At 25.8% G+C, this 17,452-nt stretch overlaps 2 protein-coding genes across 2 annotated transcripts; both read right to left on the reverse strand.

The window, feature by feature from the left end:
- Positions 1–95: 95 nt before the first annotated feature.
- On the reverse strand, positions 96–10,955 carry LOC103580547 (putative fatty acyl-CoA reductase CG5065). The gene is made up of 8 exons (XM_008562336.3): positions 10,817–10,955; positions 5,123–5,332; positions 3,809–4,203; positions 3,623–3,732; positions 2,812–3,010; positions 2,494–2,733; positions 2,161–2,418; positions 96–637 (listed from the first exon to the last, which is right to left on the reverse strand). Exons 2-8 carry the CDS (start codon positions 5,321–5,323, stop codon positions 469–471), a joined length of 1,572 nt encoding a protein of 523 aa, XP_008560558.1. The 5' UTR covers positions 5,324–5,332; positions 10,817–10,955; the 3' UTR covers positions 96–468.
- Positions 10,956–12,787: 1,832 nt separating this feature from the next.
- LOC103580546 (uncharacterized) lies at positions 12,788–16,769 on the reverse strand. Its single transcript, XM_008562335.2, has 8 exons — positions 16,659–16,769; positions 16,369–16,547; positions 14,988–15,045; positions 14,741–14,913; positions 14,338–14,498; positions 14,100–14,267; positions 13,315–13,440; positions 12,788–13,235 (listed from the first exon to the last, which is right to left on the reverse strand). Exons 1-8 carry the CDS (start codon positions 16,660–16,662, stop codon positions 13,205–13,207), a joined length of 900 nt encoding a protein of 299 aa, XP_008560557.1. The 5' UTR covers positions 16,663–16,769; the 3' UTR covers positions 12,788–13,204.
- Between the last annotated feature and the right edge of the window lie 683 nt (positions 16,770–17,452).

A 17,452-nucleotide genomic window follows, 5' to 3' on the forward strand; every position in this document is an offset into this window, starting at 1 on the left:
CATTAGTAACTGAAACAATCGTACTTTTAATAAAATTTATTTGTTCTTATATTTTGATTGATACAGTCATAAAATATGCATATTTGATTAACAAGACATGGATAATATATAATGATATTTTTATACCTGAAATATAGGTATAAAAAATATGTGCTTATAGATAATATGTATATATATTTGCTATATCATGATTAATTAATAAGACACTGAGTTTTATATATATTATTATGATCATTATTATTGAAATATCATTATAATATTGATAATAGGTTGCTGTCATGTTTTTTAGAGTTTATGTAATACCTTTCATTTTAAAGCTGTCGGTTGCATTTATTTACGTTCATACGTAAATAAATATATATATACATCTATATAGTTCATGATGGCTTATTGCATGAGCTCCTGTTATATTATTAAAAAAATTAAACTTTTTTTTTTTTATTATTTAAAACCGATTATTTTTACCACTTAAAGTACTGGGGCTATTTTTTCCACGAAACGTCCAATTATTGGTAACAACTTCATTTTTTCGGTTACAAAATCCAGGCAGTAACGAGCCGATTCAAAGTTTTTAACAATCAGCCACATTACTCCAAAGTAAAATCCGTAAACTGCTATGAGATGTACTGCGTACTGTCTGTAAAATAATATAGTATTGTTATACAACTAATTGAAATTTTCTGACGAATTCCACACAAAATTACCGCAAAATTTTGGTAACCTACTGTTAAATGTCATCATAAAATTAAAATGATAGAAGGATTTCTTAGCATTTAAAAAGATTTCTTAGTACTTAAGAAGTCATGTCTTAAGAAATATTTGTTTAATACAAAAAAATGATGTTTAAGAAATGATGCCTTAAATACTAAGAAATCCTTTTCTGCGTGTTCAATAGATTTTTACCGCTTACAGAGAATTTTTGTTAAGAAAAATTTTTCTGTGGTTTTGAGTAATCCTAAGCTATTCTAAATTTTAATTTCTACACTGAGAAAAAAAAGTACTATTTTCGAAACAAGAATTTCTTGGTTCAAGAAATCCGTTCAAAATATTTATTTTATTATTATTGATTATCAATTTCTTGAGAAAAGAGTATCGAATTCATTTTTGTTATTATATGAATTTGATATTATATTATGAGTAAACAAAAGAATAGCTTTACTTGAATTAAATAAAAATTGTTTCCTTCAATTCTACGAATTCTTGAGACAAAATTATATATTCTTAAAAATTATCAAGAACATATGTTCTTGTATCAAGTAAATGTTCTTAACAAAAGTTTTTTTTTTCTCAGTGTAATAATTTCCGTGTCTAATCTTTCTCTCTAAAGAAATAAAATCACTAGATCATATTTTTACTCTGCTAAAGAGTAATTTTTTGAAAATAGAAAAAGTCATATAATTTTTGATGGATCAATTTACTCCCCCCGCCCCATTGTCCTCAAACAAATTACAATGTTTGAAAACACACATTTAACATCGAAAACGTTACTTGTAACTCAAATACAATGTCGTCTTTATTCAGATAATTTTTACTTTACTAAAGAGTATGATTCAGTAGTTTACATTAATCTTCGATTAATCTCAGCCTCCATGAAATGCATGTAATTTTTCTACATGCAACTAATATAATACACACAAAAATTTATGCGTTGAAAAAAGACAGTTTTTAGAATAAATAACATGATAATATTTTTAGTCAAATTGTTTTCATCACTTTACCATATTTATCCTAATGGCACAGTTTGCTTAGCAAAAGTTTACTTTCTAAAAGTTTCCTTAAATTTTTCGTCAAGGAAAAGTCCGAAGTTGACGGACATTTGACGAAAAATTCAAAGAAACTTTTATTAGGGTTTTTTTCTTGTAACAAAAGTTACCTCTAAATTGCGGAAAAATTAACCGCAAATTTTTCTTTCCAACTTTTGCTGTCAAATTGTCGGCGGATTCGGGTAGCAAATTTCGGTAATTTCAATTTTCAAATTACTGTTATTTCAAGCTAAAGTAGCTATTAGAGTACTATAAAAATGCCATTTTTTTACCGTACAGAAGTTAACTGTCGTAAATTTTGGGGTAAATTGACCGCTTACTAGATTACCGTAAATTATACCGGCTAAAAAGATGAAATTTTTATTACGCTAGGAATTAAAAAAAAAATCGTACTTACATTTTTAAATGAAACCGAGCACGGGGCAAAGTTTCCAATTTTTCTTTCATGCAGTAAACTCGGGCGCCAAGAATAATATTTTTAATATACTCGGCTTCTTCGACAGCGAAAAAATCTATTGAAAATATTTTTTTATCGCGCGGATCCATATCCTCCCATAGTTTCATTAATTGATCATTATGAAATATCCAATCACGAGTTGTAAAGTATTGTAGCACTTCTAATCCATCGCTTATACGTTTTTGAATATGTACCATGCTATAAACACAACACATTTTTATTAATATATGTATACCAATAGTATGTAAATATGAATAATAAATTTATGCTTACAAGCGTTTTTGACGGAAAATTAATAATAAGAAATCAATGAAATATGCCGGCAAAATATGAAAAAAAAATACAAATAAATTATGAACAAATTTGCTGCTCCGTATGTCACCATCTGGATACCAAATTCCTGCTTCAAATGGATAATTATACGCAATAGCTTTTCCTTTCTGAACAATTTCAGCCCAGCTTATTGGCCTGACTCCACTCTGAGTAATATTATAAACAGGAATATTTTTTGGTCTATACAAAAATCATTCATTATTTAAAAAAAAATCTGTTTCTGACCTTAAAATAGATTATCAAATTAAATGGCGGTACCGATTATTACAAGTTCCAATTGTGTGCCCAATAGCAATAAGAGCATTAATAGCTAAATCTACGGGAATTATTTGGGCATGGTAGTGGCCATTGCAGTGGACAGATCGAATTACGCCTTTTGCAGCTCCAACTATTATACCAACTGGTCCATTAAGACTGTCAACCCATCCTGGTAATGGTTCTTCCCATGCCGGAGTCACTGGAAATTTTTATTTGTTAGGACAAATAGTCTAAACTTACATTCTAACAAAATCAAAAAATTTGGAGCGAATACAGAATTTATTTCAATCCGAATCCACTTTGACTCGAAGTTTTGATGATCCGATAAACTTCCTTTCGGAGTGAGTCTGTGTTCACTCCGCAAATTTTTTACAGTGTAAGGGAGAATGGGGCAAAATAAGACACCTTTTTTTTGTAAATCTCTAGAAAAAAATATGAGCCGAGTTGGTCACCCCAAATAGTAAGACCACTTTGAAATTTTGACCAAAAAAAATATTTTTCGTATTTATTATCTAAATTATTTTAATACAAATCGGCAAAAAGCTGACTTGGGTAAAAAGAACTTTGAAAAAAAATATTTTTTTATATAATTATTTCATAAATATTTAAAACAAATATTCTATAACTATCAACTATGAATTTAATATTGAAATTTAATTAATTTTTAATTTTTCCATAGAATTTAAAAGTTCTTTCTATTTCTTATACGAGCATTGATATTGCACTATTTTCAACTTTAGTAAATATTTTTGTTAAAAAACTTCTAGTCTTCTTTTTCTCCACTTCCCTCTATAATATAAACAAAATTTACCAATTGATGGCCGTGCAATAACACACGGCAAATTTGGGTATTCGTTAGCAATCAAAGTTTCAGCCAATCGTTTTGAATAAGTGTAAGTATTAGGATGTGGTTCCAAGAGTCTAAAAAGAGAAATTATAATATTTGAGTTATAATATTTGCAAAATTATCAAACGTTTGTATATAGAAAGGCGTTACTTTGGTGTCACAAGATCTAATGCTTCTGGTTTTAACCACTGAGTCATTCGCATAACCTCATTTGGATCATCAGGAGAGTCGTAGACACACTCGCCTAATTCTTCTTGATCCACGTGACAAAATGCCGTACTTAAATGAACGAATGCTTGTAATTTTGGCATCTTTTTAGCCAATTCTAAAACTTGCGCGGTACCAATTGTGTTCATTTCAATAGCATCTTTTAGTTTGGCTTCCAACTTTAAGGTCGCGGCGAAGTGAAACAAAACTTCAACTTCATTTATGAGCAAATTTTCTTGCGATTCTTTTAGGCCGAAATTTTTTTGTAACATGTCACCAGGCAATGCTGTTATTTTACTGAATACATCAGGTTTTGTTTTACGAATTCTATCAAACATCTATAATTAATTCAAATAAATGACATATAAGATAAATTTTTAGTTTTAGAAAAAAAATTATTTTGCAAAATATCAAAAAAGTTTATTTACGATAATTACATCCTCAGTAATAAGCTTTTAAAGTTTATCAAAAATTTCCCGCCAAATATCATTACTTTTTTAATTTCAAATTCAAAAGCTCGTATTTTATTTCCTAATTTTGTTTCAAATATAATCTTGGCGCCATTTTTTAACTCAGACTTAATGCATTTTAAAAAATCACTAATTTCACTATTTAAAATAACTTAAATCTTAGTAATAATCTTAGTAATAAGCTTTTGTAATTTATCGAAAATTTCCCGCCGAAATTCAATATTTTTTTTTTTTAATTAAAATCCGTCCTCATATTTTATTTACTACTCGGATACAATTTTATTAAACTTTCTACGATACTAAATTTTCAATTTGGTTTATCAGAAGTTATAACTTTTATTATCTTAACTAATTATAACTATTAACTTCATCGTATTTCTTAATAACCTGATGGTTACTATTACCGTCAGGATATTGAGAATTACGATGCTGATAATAGTAATAATTAATTAAAATAGAAGTTGCAATTTCTGATTATCATTAATAACAATTCAGATTGCTTGCCTAATAATTTAAATGATATTCGCTACTCTCGAATTCAGTTTAAAAATTTTACTATAACTAGATGATAACTTTTACTTCTCTCCGTGTAGTATCTTTATAAATATATTCTCTTCCGCATTCAATAAATTAGACTCAGTCTTTAATAATAAATTAAATAAACATCAAACATAATCCGACTTACATAAGCTTAAAATTATAAATTTTTCCGTCTTTTATAACATTAAAATGTCATCAATAAAACTTGATAATTAAAACCATTATTAATATTAAAAAAAAATCATACCGGCAATTTAAACATATCATCAAGCCTCATTTCCGGTGAACGTCCCCGCTTAGCTCTTAATATAATATAAATGCGTTTCAAATCACTGCAACTGTACAACAATTTTTCCAACAAAACTTTTCCCATAAATCCTGAAGCACCCGTCACAAATATTGTTTTACCTCGGTAAAATTTTTGAATCGGGCTCAATTTATCATCCATCTTGCTTATCTGCAATTAAAATCACTAATTAAATTATTTACTCCCAAAAAAAAATTTGTCAACACATCAATTATTTTTAATTATGCCCAAACAAGTGTCATTATTATCATTTTTTTTTTTCTTTATTTAGTGAAAGTTCAAGGTCATGTTTGCAAAAGACCACACCTTTCACCTTGACCAAATAATATACCAATAACAAGAAAGTCTTTAAAATTAAATTATTATTATCATTATCATTATTTTATTTTAATTTAATATCTTCATTTTTTTCGCATAAATTAGTTATTTAAACTTTTTCTTCCTTTTTTATGGACATATGCTAATGGACTTTAATGAATCTTGTGTAATATAAATTACGGAATAATAATTTTTGATAGTAATTACATAAAGGTATCAAGTGAAAAGATTTTTTCATGAATTTTAAAATTTTCCACAATTCTGGTTTGTCAGGATTATTTCATTGGTGGCTAAATTGCTCTCTAATCAATTTAATCGATTTTTTTTAAAAAGATTAAGTAAGTTAGCTCACCTTTTATATATATATATTAAATGTTATAATGTTACATAAGATAAAAATAACTGCAACGTCAGGAAATTTTATAGTGAAAGAGAAATGCACGAGAGATTATTGACCGCTTTTAGTTTAGCAGAACATGTTTTTTAATAAAATATAGTTACAAAATCACTAGGTGATTGATTTTATTTGTATATATGTATAAATGTATATATATATTTTAATTGCCTTTTGTATTTTAAATGTTTGTGGTTTATAAGTCACAATTTTTTTAAACTATGCAGTAGTGGCTGAAATAAAATGACTATTGAAGATAATATTGAAATCAGTGAGCGGAGAATAATAATAGATATAGATTAAAATTGATGTTATGATTATGTGACGTACAGATTATTGTTGCATGTGAAGAGAATATACGGAAGGATTAGAGGAATTTTTATTTCTTTTTTATTATGCATTGATTCAGAGGATTTTAAGTTATGAATTTATTTTTTTTTAATAATTATGAGATTTCTTAATGGACATTTAGGAGCAGGTTGAAGTATTTAATTAATTATAGTATATTTAAAAACGATTATTGTTTTATAATTTTTGAGAAGTAAATAATTACGTGAGTAATTTTGTTTTGGTGTTGCTATTATGTATTTTGTTATGTAATTAATTGGACTAAAATTTTAGGCAATTTTTAGTTTTGTAATTTTTTATGAAATATTTTGGATGGTTTGTAAATAAGTCGGATAAAAATACAAAAAGATTGTTTTTTATTAATTATTAGCTTATATAAGAGTTAACGTAATTTATTAAAATAAATTTTGTTGAATAATTAATTTAAAAATTATTAATGTCAGTAAGATTAGTTAATTTAAACATAGGAAATAATGGGGCAGAATAAGTCATGATTTTTTATCAAAAATTAATTTTTTTTTTTAAATGTTTAAATATAGTCTCCAGAAGAAGGATGCGATAAATTGGTCACCCTGAGTAATGCGACACTTTCAGAATTTAGACCAAAAATATATTCTTCATGTAAGTGGGAAAATTAAAAATAATGATGTAAAATAAATTAAATATCAATATTGAAGTTATAGCTGATATTTATAGAATATTTATTTGTAAAATTTACAAATAAATTAAATTAAATTAATAAATTATTTTTTTTAATTTCACTTTATCCTCAAGTCAGCCTTTTTGTCTATTTATAATTAAATAATTTAAATAATCACGAAAAAATTTTTTTTTGCCAAAATTTCATTATGGTCATACTGCTTGGAATGAACAACTTACCCCATATATTTTTTACACTATATTCTAACATATATATATATATATATATATATATATATATATATATATATATATATATATATATATATATATATTAGGGTGTTTCAATTTAAAGCGATATTTCTTTTTCTGTCTTATTTGAAAAACTGATGATTTATAGAAAAAAAAATTAGCGGATGAAGAAAAATTTCAAGTTAATCAAAGGCTTGACGCATTGAAAAGTTAGATTTCCCATTTAAATAAAATAAGAATTTTTTTCTGTTTTGACTTTATTTTTCGTCTTTAAAAAATTTTTTTGGTAAAATCAAGCGCACAGCTTCTGTAAGGCATAGAAATTGCCACAAAAAATCTTTCAAGAGTCAAGTGTTTACGACCCATAATTTTCAAGTTGCGAAGCTTGAAAGTTAAGCTTCAATTAAAAGGCATAAAATCTCTTTTAATTCTGAATTAAAATCGTTGAAATAAATTATTTGGGAAAAAATGAGTATAAAGATTTTGTAAAGCATAAAATTTGCTACAAGATATTTGTGAGAGTCCAGTGTTCACGACCAATAATGCTCAAATTACAGAGCTTGAAAGGTAAACTTCAATGAAAATTGGCATAAAATTGTCTGTAATTCTAAATTTATGGACGATATGATAAATTTAAAGGAAATTTTATAGCATTACACTAAATTTATAATTCAAAGTAGAGAAATTTTTATCTACAACTTTTAATCTAGTTTTTTAGGAACTAAGGTAAGAGACTCAGTTCCCGATCAGGGAACTACTATAGTATCCGATCGCTCATGTATTTATATATCTATATTTAGTCAAATTTTACTAAATAATAGATACACAAATACAGGAAGTGAGCGGGTACTATTTACCTATAATCGGGTACCAGGTCTTCTATCTTACATATTTCCTAAACTTTTAATTTCTAATATTTAAATATAATAAGTGTAAATTTTAATAAACAAATTATCTAAATTACTGTACGCAGAAAAAAAGGTTTTCTTGACGTAAATAATTGTCCCCAGAAAATTTTTACTTGCCCTAAGAAAATTTTTGCACTATAAATTGAAAACAAAAAATTTCTTGAGGCGGAAAACAAATTTTTGTTTCGGGAAATCTTTTTTAGTCCTAATATATTTTTTGTCTTCAATTCATAATGCAAAATATTTTTTGCGCCAAAAAATTATTTTTTTTTCTGTATAAGTCATACTCGAGTGTTTTTAAATACAATGTTGGGTGTTCCCCAAAGACCTCTAGCAAATATAAAAAAAAAATTTCTGTGAATTCGGAGCTGTTAATTTAAATATTAACACGGGCTCTAAGATGATGATAGTACGAAAAAATACATATTCTTCTTTCGAGGAAACTTGGAAATTTTGTGATTCACAAACGGGTAAATATGTAAAAATGACTAAGACATGCTAGTAGTTTTTATAGATATTACTTTTATCCTCATAATAAAATTTTTATAGAACCTTGCTATAATCTGTCATAAACATTCGAGTAAGTTCCAAAAATACCATTAATCCAAAATTTTATATACATATATGTAATATAACGCGTCTTGTGGCATCGTAAGCGCTTACGTATCTAAATGAAACTTTGATCCTCCTATACTTTAGGCGATTACCTTGATCAAGTTCAAAGTGCTAAACCGGTCCACTAGTTTAAAAAAAAAGTCGTTATTTAAAACTCTACAAATAACAAACAGTGTTATTTCCATCGTTTTATTTTAGATAAACAGCGAGTTTACACTAATCAATTTCTCCATATATATAAATTATTATAGTAAAAGATTAATTTCTTTAAGTAACATAAATACTGTTTTTAAAGACAACATGAAACACCATATTTTTTATAAGCGTGTAAGATAAAATGAAACACCACTTTTTTAACAAAAAAAAAAACATTATTTTTTTTGAAAATGTTTATTTATAATCTTTAGAAAAAGTATGAGATAAGTTGGTCACTCCAAATAGTGCGACCATTTTAAAATTTTAACTGAAAATTTTTTTCGTATTATTATCTTAATTAGTTCATTACGGATCGGCAAAAAATGAGTCGGCTGAAATGAACTTCATCAGCTATGTCGTAAATACACTGTACAAAATCGGGAGTGAATTCGGAGTGAAATTAAATCCGAATTCACTCCGCATTCACTCCGCCACTCGGAGTTCCGGAGTTTTTAAAAAAATCACTCCGCATGTGGAGTAAATGGGGAGTATTTTTTAGCGGAGTGATTGCGGAGTGACGCGGATTTTTATTTTACTCCCAATTCACTCCGGTCCGGAGTTTTAATACTTTAATAAATTTATATCAATTTATATTAAACTGTTAAACAGTGTGTGTGTGTGTGTGTGTTCTGGTGTACAAATGTGTGTATGTGTGCGTGATTATGTGTGCGTGCATATCAGCTTATCAGTAATTTTATACGCATTCACTCGGCAAATTTTTGACAGTGTATTGATATTTAATTTATTCTGTATAATTGTTTTTAATTGAATCAGATTTTGAATTTTTTATACGAGCATTACTATTGTAATATTTAAAATTTTAGTATAAACATGAAAAAAGTTTTTTTTTAGTATGAATTCTAAAATAGTCTCACTATTCCGAGTGACCAACTTATCCCATATCTTTCTAGAAAAAAATAAAATCTTAATGATAGGGGAAAAAAATTCTTAAAATTCGGGTTCCCCTATCATCATTTGACAGCGTTTTGCGCTTGAATCTCGCTATAAGACTCCATATTTTGTTTTGTAAAATAAATTGGCTGTATTTTGTACATAGTTGATGATAATCTTATAACGAGGATTTGACTCAAAGTGTAAATAAGGCTACTGATAAGAAAGCTTTTCATACAATTTTTAACAAATTAAGGCGAGTCTTATAACGAGGAGTCTTACAACGAGGATGGACTATATATATTTTACAATAAATATTGATTAGATGACACTGTTCAGAATATATCGAGAATAGAAATTCTTATCATAAAATTATGGCTATTATTTAATTTAACTGATATTTTTTATTTGGGTTATTTTTAGACGATTGTATTAACCGGCTACCTTGTAAAACGATTACATTATTTATTTATACTTTTTAAGTTACACCACATAACTTTCGGAGTAAACAGGGATTTAATTTCAAGTGAACGCGGACCGGAATATTTTTTATGTATTCCATCCCTTTCGAAGTGAAATTCACTTCGAAAGGGAATTGTATACACATGTTAGTTATAAAGATAAAACACGAATTTAAACACTAGAAGCAAAAACTTGCAGATTAAATCACTGAAATAGTAACTTTTTGTAAACTTAAAAAAAAATTATTATAGTTAATTATAATTTAAATATCAATATATTAGTATTTAAATAAATCGTTTGTTATTATATACAAACGTATTCTATTATTAAAATTTTGGATCAGAGTGAATAAAAGTGGATAAAAGTTTAATATTAACTCTGCATTTTTTAAAATTAAAAACATCAACTAAAAGATATTAAAGTGATAAATTTTTTTCACATTGGTTAATAAGTCGATTAAATAAGACTTAGGTTCGGACCTAAATCATCAAAGTGCCGGTCTAGGATTTTTAAATAAATGGTAAGTATTACTTATTCCTCGATATATTATTATTAATTGAAAAAAAAGTTTTAATAACTAAAAAAAAAACTTAATAAATAAATTTCACTTACCAAAAAAACTTACGATTATTACAAATGAATTCACAAAGAAAAAATTTAAAAAATTTAATGTCGTAGTTGTCAGTGCTTAGTATATCAAGCAAAGTGTTGAAGCTTAAAAACAGACTACGTTAGTTACCTAGAAGTACAATCTCTCTGGCTCCCACTTCTTAAAAACAAAGTTATGATCGCAAAAGTGGACAGACCGAGTTAATGTCTTACATTACCTGGGGATACTCTCAGACTCTTTCATATTTCTATCTCACTCTAGCTCTATGTAAGTATCATCTAAAACCTGGCGGTCTATCTCACTCATATATAACCATTCACTTAATACTTAATACTCATTTCACATATCTTATATGAACTATCTTGCTAAATATTTATATATATGTATGTTTATATTTATATGTATGTACGTTTTTAACTAGCTATACCAAACTTTACGCAATATTTACGCTTTTTATAATAACCCTGATAAATCATCTTCTGATTTATTATTTTTTTTATTTTGCAAAAATATAATTTATCGTGAACTTTAATACATGACAATTGAAAATTATTATTATTATTTTTTTTTGTTCATTAGATAATTTTACATAGAAACAAAAAAAACAATTCTTCTTCTTATTATTATTAGTATTATTATTATTGTTACTATTATATTTTTATATATCCAAATATTCATTGCAATAAAAATTTATTTAAATTAAAGCCAAGTTAAAGTTTAAATTAAAACAATTTTTTAAATGTTGAATTTATGTAAAGATTTTTATAAGAACTTTTTTTTTTAAATTTCGGGTAAGATAAAAGACCCAGTACCCGATCAGGAAACTAGTAATCGATCACTCCATGTATTTGTTTATCTATATTTAGTAAAATGTAGTAAAGATAGATACGAATACATGAGTGATCGGGTACTAGGTCTTTTACCTTATTAATATTTTTGGCACGTAATAATTGAATAAAGTTTAAATTATAACCGCGAAATTTAAAACCATGGAAAAAATGAATAAAAATAAATTTATGATTTAAGTGCGGACACGGCCATCAGAACTCATGCGAATAAATACTTAAGCCAAACTACATGTTATTAAAAAGAATTTATGAGCAATTGAAATTATTTCAAAGTAGTCGATAATTAACTCAAAATTTTATTTTTTTTTTTTTTACACAAGAAGAAGTTTATGTTCATTTTATTGAATAAAGTTGCGTATTATATATTTATTTACATATAATTTCATAAATTCAAATAAAAATATTAATTTCAAAAAAATAATTCATTTAAAAAAAAAAATAAACAAATTATTGATAGTATCTAGTTATTGGCCAATTTCAATATTGGGTTTAATTGATTATCTTTGGCAATATATATATATATATATATATATATATATATATATATATATATATATATATATATATATATATATATATATATATTTCAACATTACCCCTTTACTGGAAAGTGAAATTTTTTTTTTACGCATACTTTTACTTCTCCATTTTTTATTTACACACACAAATAATTATATTTAAATATAATTTTAAACTCTTTTATATTTAATTTAAGCAAATTTACCCAATTACCATGTACATAAAACAAAGTGTCTATTTAAATAATAAAAGTTAATTTTTTGCTAAATACACATATTTATAAATTAAAGTAATATAATTCACAAAAAATACTAATGGAATGAAAAAAAAAAAAAAAACAAAAAAAACAAAAAAAAATCATAATTGTAATTAAGTATTCTTTGATGTTTTTATTTTATTAAGTTATAAATTATTATTTCTGACGTATAATGACTTTGACGTCAGCACAATTAATAAAACACATGAATCCTTACACGTGTATAAAATATGTATGGAGAAAAATAATGATAACAATTATAATTAGTTCTTATAATTTACTAAAACAACAATTAATCATAACTTTTTTTTTAAAACTTTTAAATTGAAATAAAAAGTAACACAATACGCTATTATTAGCAAAATTTTATTTTATACCCTCAATTTATGATTGTTAAATTATAAATAAATAATTAAATTAAATACAATAATTATATTTATAATGATATTAATTATTACTGCCATTAAATCAATCAATAGAAATAAATAATTAAAAATAAAAAAATTTTTATTTTAACCTGAGTCACCTTTCCTGGAAAGCAGTTGCGTGGATTATAGATATATATATCGAATAATATTAATAATAATATACTATTAGTTCGACTATGCTTGCATATATGATACTAATAAGTTACATTAACGTTTAAAATAATTATTGTGCAAAAAAAAATAAAGTGAAGCATTAAACTAAATCGACAAAAATAATTTTTCATCAATTTAAATTTAAAAAAAAATGTTTTTCCAGTCCAATGGGTTTCACTTGTGAGCTTACATTTTGTAGCATGCATATGCGGAATCGCTAAAAAAAATTTTTTTATGTTATTTTAAAATTTACTATTGTATATAAAAAAAAATCTATGGATATTAAATATATTTACTTGGTGATTTTTTCAAAAGCTGCTTTTGAGCAGTCAGACCAAACCCAAGGGTAACTTGGATGCTCTTTTAAACTCATTATGTAATCAGCCCCACAGCCTACATCTTGGTCGCTTTGAACTCCAAATCTGCAACAGTCATTAAATTATAGTACTGTAATAATTGATAAATAAAAATAATCTTAAAGCAGTCTTGTGTTAATTTGGTAAAAGTGTTTTGAAGAGAACCCTTCCGATTTACATCTTTATGTAGTTGTAAATTTTATCACAAAATATCAATGCAAGATTTAAAGTCAAGATTTTAGTATAACTTGCTGTGCTATTGTATGAAATAATATTGTAGATATACACAGGACTCATTGATAAAATCACGCATTTCTTGATCGAAACTTGGACCAGTTTATTCAAGATATTTACAGACTTACGACAGATTCGCTCAAAAAACACTTAATATATATCTCTGTCACTTTACCCCTTCTTGACCTACGATATATATTTATATATATATTTAGTGATTGTTGAGCAAATTTGGTTGAGTATGCCAAATGTTAGCTTACACCATTTTTTACATACAACATAATACAAAGTTTTGTTGTAAGTCTTAGACAAGATTTCAATAAAATTGTTATATGAGATCATAACTCTCTGAAATCTCTTTTGAAATAAGAAAATTTTAATTTTTTAATTAGAACTGCATAGATTTAGGTCATTTTATAGTTGATGGTACTTTTGGTTATGAATAAGAACAGCGTCATGATATAAGGGGTCTATAAAAAAAATGTAATTACTTCATCGCAATCAGTTGTGTAGCATAGAGGCCAAAATGGGCCGGAACATAATCGATGAGTACACCATTCGGGAAAGGTGCAAGTATTTTCTGGTCTTGGTAACAATTGCTCCCAAGGAATGTCCCAATAGCCATTTTTGTTTTCGTGTCCTCGCTACATATATCTTGACTGATGAATTGAAAATAAATATTAATAATGATAAATTACAAATTATAATAATTATTAATAGTCTACTCACCCTGACATAAAGGCAACGAAATTATATTTAAGATCGCTAAAGTTATTGTAATGATCTTTGAACCAATCAGTCAATGTACGGAAAGTCGAATACTCAGGATAACATGAACTTTCATTAGAGTTACTTTTTCCTAAGTTTGATAAACCAAATATGTCAGGATGCTGAAAGAAATATATTTATAATATATACATACTTCGTATTAAAAACTTTACGATAATTTATTCGAGAATAAATATTTTTGAAATAAAACCAAGGATGGAATAATTTTTAATTTTTTGAGGTAAAGATTCTGGTTAATTAGTTCAATAATTATTTCATGAATTAAAAAAAAAGTGATTATTAAGTAAACAACTAATTATTTAATTAAAAAATAAATAGTACAAAAAACAAATAGTTTACGTACTTCTGGTACAATAACTCCGGCAATACGTAATTTTATCTGTGGATTATTCAATTGACTTAATCTCACTGCAGTTTCATCCCATTTTTCAAGTACAGTCTGTAATAAATCCTTTTTTTCGACATATTTCTGAAGTTTATAGTCACAGACAACTAATACATTTAATACGAATGTGTCTATAATAAAAACAAGTTAAAATTATTAATTTCTATTTTTTGTTTAAATTTTTATTTAGTTTCAAGTTACTTACTAGTGCGGTCGTTGGCTGGATTTTTGTAATAATTATATAATGCTGAAGCTTCGAATACCTGATTAAATATTATTATTATTATTATTTTCTCAATAATTCGATTTTTTCTAACTTTAGAGTTCTATAACTTTCATTCTATAAGCTCTATTAAAACGACCTAAGGACCATTTTTATAGATAATTACATTTTTTATAAGGACTTTAATTGCAAAATAATAAAAAAATGAAGTCCTGCTAGTTAACGAATAAAAAACAAAAAAATTCTATTTATCTCAACAACTTTTTTTCTATCAACTTTGAACGTATTACACAAGAGATTTTTTTGTAAAGAATTTAATTTCCTAAGAAATCGTAGGATTCAAAAATCGGAAAAAAAATTTTTCACATTTATTTACAAAATAAAAAAAAAATTTTTTCAATGTATTTTAAATGGGAAAGGACCCCCCCCCCTCTCGTGAGCCAGCCCAATTTTTGAGATACAGAGCTGAAATTTTAGGAGGATTTTTTTTTTATTAAAGTAATTTTTGAGATGTATTTAGTTAAAAAAAAAACACATTTTTTTTTCTGACAGTCTAATAGGTATACCAGTAATATTAATTTGAAATCGGACTAAAAATTAATTTGGTTTGAAAAACTGGCTCTTAATGTTTTAATTATTTTGTCACTTAATAGAACTGAATATCACTGAATATATCTATTATCTACGTTGCTAAGAAAGAATAGAAAAAATTTAGTTCATCGCATGTCTCTATTATAGTAGAAATTAAACAATTTTAATTTGGTATCAGTGAAAAAGTCGACTTTAATTTATGCCTTTTAATTTGTTTAAGATTTTTTTATGTTATTGTTAGTTGAATGTCTTAACGTTTCATAAATACTTATTAACTTATATAAATTTCGCGCTCAAAGATATTGATATGATATTATAAGATTACTGATATCAAAATTTTGAGATTAGATACTTCATTTTTTTGTATCAATGAAAGATGACACTTTTGGTAAAACATCGAAATTTAATCATTTTTTTTTATTTCTTATTGTCGTAGTTGAGATATTTAAGAAAAAAAAATATATTAAGTGACTAATAAAAGAAAATTCGATAGCATGTAATTTTTTTTTAAGAGCTTCATGATTATTCAACTATTGAAATCAATAAGTTTGCGGATGAATGTCAAAATTTGTCTTATTAAGTTTTATAATGATAATAAAAATAAAAAAAGTATCTAAGAGCTAATTGGTAAGACTTTAATGAACAATTAAATTTGAATTATACTTAATGAATTTAGTAATTATCCTCGGGCAGTCACGTAGTGACGGTGAGCTGCTCATTGTTATTATAAAAATTTAAGTTATAAATTTTAAGTTATATTATTTTTACTAACATTGTCTGATTTATTGAATTCCATTTTTTTATCTGACGAATATTTTACATAATAGACTGGAGTTTCTGGACCAATAATCAGATTGGTCCTCAACGAAAGAAGATGACTGTTGTCAGGAATTATAGCACTCATGGCACCATGGATAGTCAATGTTATCAATAACTTAACTAGAAAATTATCTAAAATATGAAAAAGAAAGTTCATAATAATCCAGCATAAAAGAGACGAAAAAACGTTCAAGTAAACAATAAATTAACAATATAATTAATAAATAAATCAATTTTTCTTACCCATTTTGTGTTTTGATATTTTTAAATTTAAACTTTAAAAACTTGTCACGGTATCGTCACTTTACGTTGTTCTTGTTCTAAAGAATTGTAATGTGAAGACGTTACTACGTCCTGCATTTATATACAAGATCTTTTTCCGAAGATATAATAGAGGAAGGACGTCACTGTATTTTGAAGAAAAATCTAAAACGTCAGTAAAAAATATTTATACCAAAAAATCTTAATCTAGGAGCATGATGAATGTTTTCAATTCGTAATTGACGCACAATATATGACGAATTTGACTTCGAGCATTGACATAAATGAAGATAACAAAGAGGCTCAACGTAATAAGTGTCGAAAATAAGTTTATTACTTTACGTCAAGTGAATTTGTTATCTATAGAAAGAAAATTATTATCTTTTATTTTTTTCTAATCATCAATACATATTCGAAGTCAGCGAATAATTCGAATTTACGAATTCGAAATATTTGAATTATTCATAAATTATTGTTATAAAGTTGTTATAATTGATCATAGTTTTAATAAAAATTTTACGTTCGAAATCTGAATCGAATATTCGAATCCCAATCGAATAATACGAATTATTCGGAAGATTATGAATGCTTCATACCCTTCGAATATTGTTCGAATAAAGTACCCTCGTTAAATGAAATGATTCGATAGGATTAAAAAGGATTAATTTTTTGATCATTTTTGCTTCTTCCAAATTATGTAAATCATTTTTGAAATTTCACAATTAATCATATCAAATCTTCCTTAATACTGTAAAAGCGTCCGAGTATAAAATGAT

The sequence above is a fragment of the Microplitis demolitor genome, chromosome 6 (genome assembly GCF_026212275.2).
Source record: "Microplitis demolitor isolate Queensland-Clemson2020A chromosome 6, iyMicDemo2.1a, whole genome shotgun sequence".
Lineage (NCBI taxonomy): Eukaryota > Metazoa > Arthropoda > Insecta > Hymenoptera > Braconidae > Microplitis > Microplitis demolitor.